This window comes from Ipomoea triloba, chromosome 1, assembly GCF_003576645.1.
Source record: "Ipomoea triloba cultivar NCNSP0323 chromosome 1, ASM357664v1".
Lineage (NCBI taxonomy): Eukaryota > Viridiplantae > Streptophyta > Magnoliopsida > Solanales > Convolvulaceae > Ipomoea > Ipomoea triloba.
This window is the reverse complement of record NC_044916.1, coordinates 34,561,416-34,574,715: the sequence shown is the minus strand read 5'-3', so window position 1 is coordinate 34,574,715 and position 13,300 is coordinate 34,561,416. Positions and strand designations below refer to the sequence as shown.

The 13,300-nt window shown below is 32.3% G+C and overlaps 1 protein-coding gene across 1 annotated transcript; it reads right to left on the bottom strand.

Moving 5' to 3' along the window:
- Window positions 1–367: 367 nt before the first annotated feature.
- LOC116012968 lies at window positions 368–11,679 on the bottom strand. The gene is made up of 12 exons (XM_031252637.1): window positions 11,527–11,679; window positions 11,262–11,413; window positions 10,934–11,178; window positions 10,690–10,818; window positions 9,574–10,515; window positions 9,190–9,317; window positions 2,620–2,778; window positions 2,348–2,499; window positions 2,021–2,265; window positions 1,783–1,911; window positions 746–1,690; window positions 368–638 (listed from the first exon to the last, which is right to left on the bottom strand). The coding sequence occupies exons 1-12, from the start codon at window positions 11,623–11,625 to the stop codon at window positions 508–510; spliced, it is 3,456 nt and encodes a 1,151-aa protein (XP_031108497.1). The 5' UTR covers window positions 11,626–11,679; the 3' UTR covers window positions 368–507.
- Window positions 11,680–13,300: the final 1,621 nt, after the last annotated feature.

Sequence of the window (13,300 nt, the reverse complement as noted above, 5' to 3'; positions counted from 1 at the left end):
TACAAGTTGTATTAAGAAAATAGAATTAGATTGTTATTAGATCAATTTCTTGCAAAACATAGCAATATTGAAAGGTGAGAGGAGCTAAGGTGGGAGATAACTTGCAAGTGAATTCCAATTGAAACGAGGACAGAAAATAAAAGTAAATAAAAGATAGGCCATGGATATTTATTGCGGACAGGTAAATACACTTTCAAAACATATTACAATAAATTATTAGTACAATATAATAATACCATACAAGAAAAGACATTACACACTCTTCTTTCATTTTCGTAGAAAAAAAAATTAAAGCAAAACCACATAAATCTAGAAAGAGTGACTCCAACCCCATCAATCAAAAGCAACGGTTAGACTCTGTTTGGTGGGGTATTATAGACTGCCAAATTAAATCAAGCCGTTGAGATTATAGAGAATAGAGATTACAAGTTATTTTTTAAAATAGTGGAAGTAAATAATAAACAAACTCAAGCAAAATTGAAAGATGACTCAATTCTTCTTCAATTCTCAACATTTGGGCATATCCGGTGGGGGTGGCAACACTTTTTGGTTGGACCGCTTTCCATTTTTAACAATAAATGCCATTTCCATTCCCCAAGTTGCATGTCGCTCAAAATGACAATGCATAAACCACACTCCTGTTTAAAAATAAAAATGAAAAAAATATAAGCACTAATTTGACCTCAATATATATCTATATATAAGTATTATATATATTTATAAGGAGGAGGTGAGTAAGGTGTACCAGGATTATCTGCTTTGAATCTAATGGCTGTCCAACCGTTCCTAGGAACAGAAATTGTGTTGACTAGAGGTGGATCCACAAGATTATACTTCTGGGGATCTGTGGTCTTGTTGAAATTTCCAAAACCCCAACCCACCACGTAAAAACTGTATCCGTGCAAATGCATGGGATGATCGATTCCAGAAAGCAAATTGGTTCCCTGGAAAACAAGCTCCACAACTGTGCCATATTCTAGAACTTTCACTTCCGTTCTCCGGTCAGGCAGCCGGAGCTCAACGGACAGATTACTCGCCGTGAAGTTGAAGTTCAAGGGTGGGAAATCTGGGAATTCTCTAGTGAAAACTTTGTTAATGTTCTTGTAGTAAGCCTGAAGAATGTCAATTCTGGGGAGAGCAAAGGTTAAGTTGTTAATACTAGCCGAAAACCGACTCCCCCTGGGGCCCGCGCATGAGTTATTTGGGCACGGCAATGTATTAAGCGAAACAGTGTACAAAAGATTAGTTGTGACATTCAACGGGACATTTATGGGGTGTTTCTTGTCGGCTAAGCTTTTGAGTTTTGCTGTAAAAGTAACGGAAGAGTTTGTATCGTTGAAAACTGGGAGATTAGGCATGATTGGAGAAAAAGACGGTGTGTAATTGCCACGGTATTCAACTATAGCGGTGGTGATGTTGCGGTTGAATGTGGCGCCGGGTGCGCTGCTATATGCCCTAGCGGCCATATAGTAGTGGTTGCGGGGCTGATTGGCTTCGAGCAAGAAGTCAATGGTTTGACCAGGAGATATGGCGATATAATCACTGGTGAAATGCTTCATATAACTACCGTCGGATCCAACCACTGTGATATTGTGGTTGGCTATGGAGAAAAACATAATGTTGTTCATCACTGCATTCACCATTCGTAACAGATACGTCTTTCCATATTCCACTGTTAGCTTGAATGTATCTGTACAAAATATATTATATTATAAATATAATTAATATTCCATTAGAATTGAATGATTATGTGGAGTGAGATTGAAATATACATATATATACCATTTTTGGAGCATGGAAATAGATCCCCGGGCTGACCATTGATCATATAAGCATCAGAGATGATTGGGTCTCCTCCACTGGTAGTAAACTCAGTAAGAACATCTTTTATATCACTTTTCCACCATTCTCCTGCATTTGATGAAGAATTAATTAAATATATAATATTGTTATGGATCAGAATATTATATCTATATATATATTCCCAAAGAACAACATAACCTGGATATGATATATATACCTAATATGATGGGCACTTCAGCTGAGGGTTTAGGGAAAGGAAATTGGCTTCCCTTCTTAGGGTAAATCAGAAGGGCACCATGCACTGTGGCACGAGACCAGTCACTATGAGCGTGCCACCACAATGTACCTTCTTCATCGGAAAGCACTATCTTTTGACTAAATTTAGTTCCTGGTTGAATAGGACATTGAGTTACAAATTCCGGACCATCTGCCCATGGATATCTCGGCATTTTTACTCCATGCCTGCAAAAAAACCTAGCTCTATTATATTTGTTCTAATAATATATATCAGTTCCAACTAGTTAGAGTAAAAATTTATATATACCAATGGATGGTTATATTTTCGGATCCTTTGTTATAAACGTCCACAATGACTGTATCTCCTGCAGTGGCATAAAGAACAGGCCCGGGGAATTTCCCGTTCACTGTCAAGATCTTCTTACTGCTGCAAAGCTTCGTGTATGGAGTCTCTTCAATCTGCAAATTGATTATATATAATGCATACATACATGACGTAAGTATATATAAAAAAAAAAAACTTTAAAAAGCTCAATGGAATACAATAAAATGATCCCCAATACTACTATATATGCTTACAGTGAATTTGTGACGATGAATAACAGAAGCTTCAGCAGCTAAAAGGCTACAAAGAAGCATAAACTGGAGAACCAAAACCTTGGAAATCGACCACATTATGAAACTAAGTATTGTCAAAAAGAATGGATTTTTTTTTTTTTGGTTTTCGTTGATGATGGACTTGTGTTCTAAAGATGAATGTATTTATAGATAGATCAGATGTGCCATATGATGAAGGAGCTAGGAATGTATGTGGAAAGAAGTAAGTTGACAAAGAAGATGAAGAATTAGTCACATTTTAATTAACCACTACTATACGTTGTTTAATCATTTATTAATTTGTTTATATGTGAATATAATTGGTAAAGAAACCCCGTGTATGGCTTAGCCTATCATCTGACTTTTCTGTGCGTTAGAATGATTGTTTGGAATGAATAACAAGTAATTACAAAAGTCCCAAATCCAGCTTGCAGTGACCACTCAACTAACCGGCTGCTATTTTTTTTAAATATTTTTTATGCACAGCCTTCCGGCTGCGATTCATTATATTCCTACAACTTGACCCAAAAAAAACTCCAAAAAACTGGAAAGTCTCTGCACTTTTAACCGAACGTTGAAAAAAACAAAATAAATAAAACAAAAACAAAGTTCAAACATCATAGTAATAAACTAAAATTCCGCAATGAGCACATGCATCATATTCTAACTCCTTAATTGCGATTTCCCTCGTATCATATCCCCTTTCAAGAAACCGTGTGATATTGGACAAAATTACTATATATTAAATTTGATTTTTTTCTTATCATTAAATCAAGTGTTTCCTGTTATGCCAAAAGATATATAGCTTTTAGTGTTGATAAACATTTGATTTGACAATATAATTGTCGCATCTTATCACCGAAACATGGAACTAATAGCTACGCAAATATAAGGAAATAAAGTGATATTGTGCTTTGTTATTAACTATACAACTTTTGTTGGTATAATAAGTGTTTGATCCCCGCATTTGCATGTATAGTATGTAGCAAAACTTTGATATATACTTCCTTTGTGTTGCTAAAGTTAGATTTTTGTTAATATTCTAATGAATCTGAACCTTATAAATCGATTGGATAAAATTTCTTAATTTTGAGGTTGAAGTTCAAATTTCACTAGTTGTTTAATGATACTCCCTTTAAATTGGTCTGTCAAACAAAAATCAACATTATTAGTGTGAAATTAAATAAATAACACAGCATGAGCCAAATGCATAGTAAACAAAGTCTAATATGATATGATGTATCGAAATAAATAAACGTAGTAATACATTATTGGTTATCTTAATTTATTCATTTATATATCATTAACCTTTTTAGGTATAGATACATTACGTTTAAATATATAAGAACTAATTATAAATATATAAAATTAAAATAATTCCATACATAATTGTTTATTCATATGAATTAAATTTAAACATATGACCTGTCATGACCTTACTTTAATGTCTAGAGCATGCATTATTAGGTATTTCGTTGTATCATAAACTATAAATAAGGCGGCTTATATCCTTAAGATGAAAACCATTCATGTTTTAAGGATGAATTAATCAGTTTTTTTTTATTTTTTTTTATTTTTTTTTGTGACAAGGAAAATTCAACCATGCAAAAAAGGGTAAATCACATTAAAAAATATATATAATTCTATGTTACAGGCTCAATCGAATGAATGTGACAAGAATTTAATTCATGATCATTGAAATACTATAATTATATTATATCTACTTAGTCACCCGAGATTCATAATATTTTTTGTTTGGTTGAATGAATGATTATATATTGACCTACCAGTCATGATTTACATTATATTCATGTTTTAAAATTAAAAATAAGTTAGGTAACATAATTATGTCGTATACTTCATGTATGTACTCATGTAAACCACTCATAAGGGACATTTTATATTTAGCACGTTGCCCATAGCACTATGGTATTTAACCTTGATTATATATAGCCATATAGGCGCTGAGTATCATATGGCCGGTCCATCATGTCAACTGTTCCACCTTGTATATAAATTCTACAGGATTATTTACTTTAATTTGAGCAAAACATTCAATAAATATAACCATGAATATATTAATAAAAATGTATTCTTCTATACTAAATTAAAATGTGGTCAATTATGAAGGCTTTCATTTTGCAATTCGCAGCTTTTCTTTTTCTCTTGGTAGGTCTTACTTTAACCAGTTAACAAATTTAAATTATATCGTGCACACTAAAATTGATCTTATAAAATGGACCATTATACAAATTTATTTTTAATATATTGTAAATTTATTTTTATTAATAAGTTTTTTATATTTTGATATAAATTTATTTTTATTGTATTGCAAATTTATTTTTAATGTACTCATGATTAAAATAAACACATAATACACAAAAATTGAACTTAATTAAAATATATTAAAGATGAATATATATTAGGGTTCTATCTTGGTACGTATATGTGGTTCATTGTATGAGCATTAAACTTGGCCAAGTTGGGTTTCAAGTTTTAAACGTCATCGGTCATTCATTCCTTGTAAGGTCTGTTATACATCCTCCAAATATATCAATTTTCAAAAGTTACATGTGTGTATGCATATATAGGTAGTATAATTCATAACAGATCAATTTCAAAACTAAGTTGTCTTTTTTTTTCTTTTTTTTTTTTCTTTTGTTTTTACTGACGAGAAAAATTCATACACTATTCAAGAGTGTACACTGGATAAACCTTATGCGCTCTTGTGTAATAACTCGCAAGTTACACATAAACTGTATTTAATACTAAGAAGACCATGTGCGATAGACTCGACTAAGAAATTTTCAATAAGAATTGAATTCGTGACCTTAAAGTGTCATTTTTTAATGTATCATAAAGGTATACAGTTTGGTTTATGAGACGTACAATACAATTTTAAACTAAATTTATTATATTAAAAGGAATATAATATAGCTTATTACAAATATTACACTTTAAATTTTGTTATAAAGTGCCAAGACCTTGTGGTCTAGTGGCATCCGGTGTACCGGTTAACACTCCCACATGGATGATGGGGGCAACTGTTGATTCTTTGTGCTTCAGTAGGTTGAGAAAGTAGCTATGAACAGATACTATATTGTAACAGAGTCAGTAGTACTCAAAAAAAAAAAATCTGTTATAAATTAATTGGTAAAATCAATTTTTTTTAAAAACGGTAAAATCACACGCTTTTCATCTTAATTTTTCTTTCTAATCTCTTTAAATATACGTCAAATAAATTTAACTTGAAGGACGTAATAATTTGCTCATATCCCGCTACATTGCCACCATTCTTATTAAATTATAAATTTCGTACTCATAAGAAACGCGTGAATTATATGTATTCATTAACAAATAACAATTAGTAATATCTACATATTTTATATGTATGTAGGGGAAAGAAGCTAGACCTTACTTACTTTTTTTTTTTTTTTTTAATTTTTTTATTATTATCGAAACACTAATTCTATTCGTGTTGGCCTGGGTTAATTGTATAGATGTGAACTCGAGATCTCTAGTTAAAATTGAAGTGAAAATATTTTCCTAAATTTATGATACATAAAATTCTTAGAAATTGATGTTTTTATGTTTTGAACACTTCTTTTCACTCACACACACACACACACACATAAATTCTTCAAATTGCTTTAAGATAATTTCTTATCCATAATTAAAAGTTTTCAAACCTATTTCTTAAAAATAAATGCATTTTAATGGTCTAAATGAAAAAAAAAAAAAAAAAAAAGAAAAAGAAAAAGGGGTCAACATTTGAACCGCAACTTCTTATTTCTTGCTATGGCTCTTGTGTATCTCTATATAATTTTTTTTTTATAATTTTTTTACTTGATATACATACCAAAGTTGATCCTCCAACCTTGCAATTGTTTAAACTATTGAATTATATAATGTATTAATAAACCCAGACAATCAATTTTTTTTTTTTGATTGGAAGGGAGCTGGAGAACACCCGAAGGAGACTTAGTTCTCGATATCAGGCATCAGACCTTGATTAACCAACACTGTCACCCAAATTACAATATAGGCAACCAAACCTAGAGGGTCCACCTAGTTTCTTGACCTTGATTATGAAGCCTAGCTCTTTTGGCCATGTGATCAACAATTTGATTTATTATGTTTCCGCAAAATTATTTTGTACTTGGAGGTTGTGAGTTCAATTCTTGTCAATATCCTCTTAATTAAATCAGTCGCATAGAATCTAGCTTCATAATAAGATTTACTTCTTTTGTATAAATTGTGGACTATTTTTTTTTTAAACTGATTTACAAAATGCAACCCATCAAATAATAACTGCGGCCTTCCACCCAAAACACTTATTTCGTTGGTTTCCTATTAGCCCTACATTTGTTGGTACGCATTATTCTCTTCAATATTTTTAATCAACATTTCTCTTAAATTTTTAAATACGGAGTAATAAATAAAATAGGAAAACCTTCCACGTTCCCCGGACTTTCCTATTTTAATTAAGGCACGACGAGAAAGTTAGGAAGGTGATGGGTTTACTTATTATATTTATTTTTATTTTTATAAAATTTTAAAAATAAGTAAAAATTGCAAAAAAAATTAAAATTAAAAAAAAAATAGTTGTATGAGTATGTTACTTTATGTAAAAGGCCACAAATTTAACTTTCACCCTCTCAAATGTATTTTAATTTATCAAAATAACGTTGAAGACATAATAATTTCTTGACCTAAAATCATACTTTAAAAAATTAAAAATAAAGAAATGCTAATGGATTAATGCCTTGCAAATTTCAATACACAGCAATAATGCAAGGGGAGTGGACAAATTATACAGTGATCTACATTGTAAAATCGAAAAATGATATTTTTTATGTATTAAAGATTCATTTTTAAATAATATGTTAAAAATTAATATACATCTTTAAAAAAAAAACAAAAAAAAAAAGAAGCTTTCAGTATATCAATGTGGATTATAATACATATAATATAATAATTAGTGCATATTAGAGGATGTGGCTGAGAAAAAACAATGTATAGTATTTATTTATCGAGGACGAAAATGTAATTACACTTTACAATGCAAGCTTATTTCAACAAATAAGTAGTACAATGTGGAAATCATTCAACAAATGAACAAAGACATTACAAGCTAATGTGGAAATAATTAGGGGTGTTAGCGAACAGAGCTTTCGACAAACTACTCGTGTTCGAGCTCAGTAAGCGTTCGTTTATGTTCGTTTGTTAAAGTAAACGAACATTAACAAACAAAATTTAGAACTCGATTAATAAACGAACAGAGTCTGAACTGTGGTAAGCTCGTTTGCTAAGTGTTTGCGAACAAGCCCGTTTGTGTTCGTTTAGTAGTGTTCGTAAACAAGCTCGTTTGTGTTCGTTTAGTAATGTTCGCGAACAAGCTCGTTTAATGTTCGTTAAATAATGTTCGCAAACATGTTTACAAACATATAAATTGTTCATGAACGTAGATTATTTATTGTTCACGAACAAATTGTGTTCGTGAACATGTGCAGGTGTTTGGTTATTAAATGTTCACGAATGTGTTCATGAACGTAAATGAACACGTTCGTGAACGTATTCGTTAACGTTAACGAACACATTCGTGAACGTGTTCGCGAACGTTAACGATGAACGCTTAACAAACGAACACGAACAGGATTTTCAAAAACCTTAACAAACGAACACGAACACCCCAAAATCCTTAACAAACGAACACGAACAGCCTTCGTTCGTTTATGTTTGGTTCGTTAACCGCCCTAGAAATAATACAACAAATGAACAAAGACATTACAAGCTATTTTAGTACATTAAACATTACAAATTAAATAAATAATAAAGTAACAAATAACCAAAATTACTACGGGGTTAATCAACATTTCTCTTAGGTTAACCAAAAAACCTTCCACGTTCCCCGTACTTTCCTATTTTAATTTAGCCACGAGCCCACGACGAGAAAGTTAGGAAGGTGATTTATTGACCTAAAATCATACTTTAAAAAATTAAAAATAAAAATAAATTTCTCTCAAAAAAAATTAAAAATAGAAATAAATTTCTCTAAAAAAAAATTAAAAATAAAGATATGTTAATGGATCAATGCCTTGCAAATTTCAATACAGAGCAATGCAAGTGGGAGGACAAATTATACTGTGATCTACTCATCTACGTTGAAAGATCGATAAATGACATTTTTATGTATTAATGATTCATTTTTGAATAATATATTAAAAATTAATATACATATCACTAAAAATGAATTTTTAAAAAATAAACTTTCAATATATCAATAGTTTATCTTACATTGTGGATCATAATACATACTATAATTAGCTGCAGAGGAGTGGCTGAGAAAAAACAATGTATAGTATTTATTATCCAGTACCAGAATGTAATTACACATTACAAGCTTATTTCAACAAATTATTAGTACAATGTGGAAATAATACAACAAATGAACAAAGGCATTACAAGCTATTTTAGTAAATTAAACAGTACAAATTAAATAAATAATAAAGTAACAAATAACCAAAATTACTAAATATTCTTCTATCTTCAACATTTGGGCATATCCGGTGGAGGCGGCAACACTCTTTCATTGGATCGCTTTCCATCTTTAACAATGAATGTCATTTCCATTCCCCAAATTGCATGTCGTTCAAAATGACAATGCATAAACCACACTCCTGTTTTAAAATTCAAAGAAAAAAAGAAAAGGCATTAATATTGTACTAACGATATGGTATATATACTAACATTCCTAGATAATTAGATTAATTGTTGATTTTGGCAATTCTAAGTCATGTTAGTCAGGTCAGAAACTCTGAACACTATAGCCTATTGACATTCTTATTAGTATAAGTTGAGACTTGTTTACTTTTATCATTGAATAGTGAATATGGTGTTAACTTCCTAGTCACTATAGTAAGGTAGTTGACTTACCAGGATTATCTGCCACGAATCTAATGGCTGTCCATCCGTTTATGGGAACTGCAATTGTGTTCATCAGAGGTGGGTCCACAAGATTATAGTTCTGGGGATCTCTCGTCCTGTTGAAATTCCCAAAACCCCAACCCACCACGTAAAAACTGTATCCGTGCAAATGCATGGGATGATCCATTCCACCAAGTAAATTTGTTCCTTGGAAAACAAGCTCCACAACCGTGCCATATTCTAGAACTTTCGCTTCCGTTCTCCGGTCAGGCCGCCGGAGCTCAACGGACAGATTACTCGCGGTGAAGTCGAAATTCAAGGGCGGAAAATCTGGGAATTCTCTGGTGAAAACGCCGTTGATGTTCTTGTAGTAAGCTTGAAGAATGTCGATTTTGGGGAGAACAAAGCTTATGTTATTCACGCTAGCGGAAAATCGACTCCCCCTAATAGGGCTGGTGCATGTTGAATTATCCGGGCACGGCAATGTATTAAGCGAAACGGAGTACAACAAATTAGTCGTCACGTTCATCGGAACATTCACGGGGTGTTTCGAGTCCGCTAAGCTTCTCAGTTTTCCGGTGAAATTAACCGATGAATTAGTGTCGTTGAAAACTGGGAGATTAGGCCTTACTGGTGATGGAGCGAAGTTTCCGCGGTATTTAACGACCCCTGTGGTGCTGTTGAGGTTGGATAATGCCGCCCCGGGAGCATAGGGCTTAGCCTCCATGTAGTAGTGGTTGAGGGGCTGATTGGCTTCGAGTAAGAAGTCAATGGTTTGACCGGGAGATATGGTGATATAGTTACTCTTGAACGGCTTTACATAGCTGCCGTCAGATCCAACAACGGTGATCTGGTGGTTGGCTATGGAGAAAAACATGATATTGTTCATCACTGCATTCACCATTCGTAGCAGATACGTTTTCCCATGTTCAACCGCTAGCTCGAATGTATCTATGGATACCAAAACAAAAACAAAAACATTATGTTGGTCTAATATATTGTAAAGTACAACTTTTACAGCATAATGTACAAACATAAAACGAACATAAATGAAGGTATAACCTTCCTTCACACTTATTATGTTTTTAGATTAGATTAGATATAAATGTATATATATATATATACCATTTTTGGAGCATGGATATAAATCTCCAGGCTGGCCATTGATGAGATAAGCATCAGAGCGGGCTGGATCTCCTCCACTTGAAAGAAACTGGCTGAAAACTTGTGATATATTACTCTTCCACCATTCTCCTGAATTTCAAATTTTACATTTAGTTATTTATTATTATATTCCAAATATTGAATAAAAGAACTGCATGCACAAAAAGAAAAGCAATAATGCAATGCAAGTTTGACATATATATACCTAATATGATGGGCACTTCAGCGGAGGGTTTAGGGAAAGGAAATTGGCTTCCCTTGCTAGGATAAACCAAAAGGGCACCATGAACTGTGGCACGGTTCCAGTCACTATGAGCATGCCACCACAATGTGCCTTCTTCATCAGAAAGTACTATTCTCTGGCTGAATTTAGTTCCTGGTCGAATAGGGCATTGAGTTATGAACTCTGGACCGTCCGACCATGGATTTCTAGGTTGTTTCACTCCATGCCTGCACAAAAATGAAGCTAAGTTATATTTGTACTAATAATATATAGCACTTCCAAGTACATAGGGTTAAAAAAATATATATACCAATGGATGGTTATGTTTTCGGATCCTTTGTTATAAACGTCCACAATGACTGTATCTCCTTTAGTGGCATAAAGAACCGGTCCGGGAAACTTCCCGTTCACCGTCAAGATCTTCTTACTGCTGCAAAGCTTCGTGTATGGAGTTTCTTCAATCTGCAGATTATATATAATGCGGTAATAAGAATAAGCAAAACTTTAAAAAGCTCAATGGAATAAAATAAAATGATCCTCCCAACACTATAAATGAAGATATAAGCTAAGCTTACAATGAATTTGTGACGATGAACAACAGCAGCTTCTGTAGCTAAAAGGCTACAAAGAAGCATAAACTGGAGAACCAAAACCTTTGCTGAAACCGACCACATTATACTATGAATAAACAAACACTATTTGGTTTTGTAATTTGTGCAAATTAAATGTAATGAATGTTTGGGTTGTTGCGTTGTTGATGATGAACTTCTGGTCTGAGGATGCATGTATTTATAGACAGATGTGCGTTGAAGGGAGAATGGGGTTGGGAAGAATTATGTTGACAAGGATTAAGTCACGTTTTAATTAAAACCATACCACTTCGTAGCAGGATGTTTTGTAATCATTTGTTTCACGTACCTAGCCAATACCAGGGAATGAATAAAACCGTGTTTAATTTGGTTGGTCCAATGTCTGACTTGTCTTCAATTTGTGTTTGAATGGATATTTGATTTGGAGTAAAAAGGATTAGAATTGAAGGTCAATATTCCTTGCTACCAGATATCGATATGATATGATCGGTTGAACAATTCCTACAAGCTGGCAAGAAATAAAACATCATATTGTAAATTAGTAATAAATTAAAAACCTTATTAATGAAAACATGCATCATAAACTAAAATTAATTACTTACTAGTTAGGTGTAACTCCAAATGAGTTGATCAGACGGTTGATATAATAACCACAAGATTACAAATTTGACTTCCAAAGAGAGCGGGACCTACTGAAGTATAAAGAGTCGATATGAGACTCAAACCCACAAATTCAACATTATTATTATTATTATTATTATTATTATTATTATTATTGTATCATTGTTCCATTTATTTTGGAGTAATTAATTTAGAAAAAAGTGTCAAATAAATCACCGAACTTAAAAAGTGTACAATAAAATAATCAAACAAGCAAAATGTGTGCAATAATTGAGATATTTTTCTGATTTCTTTTAATGCAATTTGAATTGAAAACATTTTAATCTTTCATCCAAACTAATGGCAAAGGAAAGAGCTATTCTTAGTACATGCTACGTAAGCATTATGATCGGATTCCAGCGGAAAAATTGAAAAATTGTCCCAACTGCACACATTTGACTTTAAAGTTTAATTGCACTCTTTTTAAGTTTAATGATCGAAATACACCTATACGATAAGTTTATCACTTTATTTGACATTTTTTCATTAATATTTATGACAATTTCTTCACCACACAGTGGAATGGACAACCACTAATAATATGTTGGGTAAAAATGCATTTTTGCCGAAAATGGGATTTGAAAATCATTCTTTAAAAATTGGGATTAACGTATACGAATGTGAATGCATGAAACAGATATATTCATTGAGGCGTGGTTGGCATGAGTGAAATTGATATTGAAACTTTAGCCGACAAAAGACTACAAAAACATGAACTATCTTAAATTGTCATAATTTAGTGATTCAAATTAAGAAGGTTAATACATAATTTCACAAAAAATTAAGCATTGAACTCTGTGATTACTAAATTAATTGTCCAACTAAATTCCTTCCGACTCCTATAAATTAAATCCTCACTAGTCACTTTCACTTCTTGCCTTTTCAAGGAAATAATATAACTGTTTTCTATGAAGTTTAACCCTCTCACCTTTCACGACATCACCATACCCTCTAGATTCTGGACCAAACTTTATTAGACTTTTCCTTCCTATCCTTAACGGCGGCATATATCCTTAAGATCAAAATTCTTACATTTGAAATTTCTATTCTTAGCTAGCTGCTGCCCACTGTTTTAACTTTTAAGGATGAATTGCGTAGT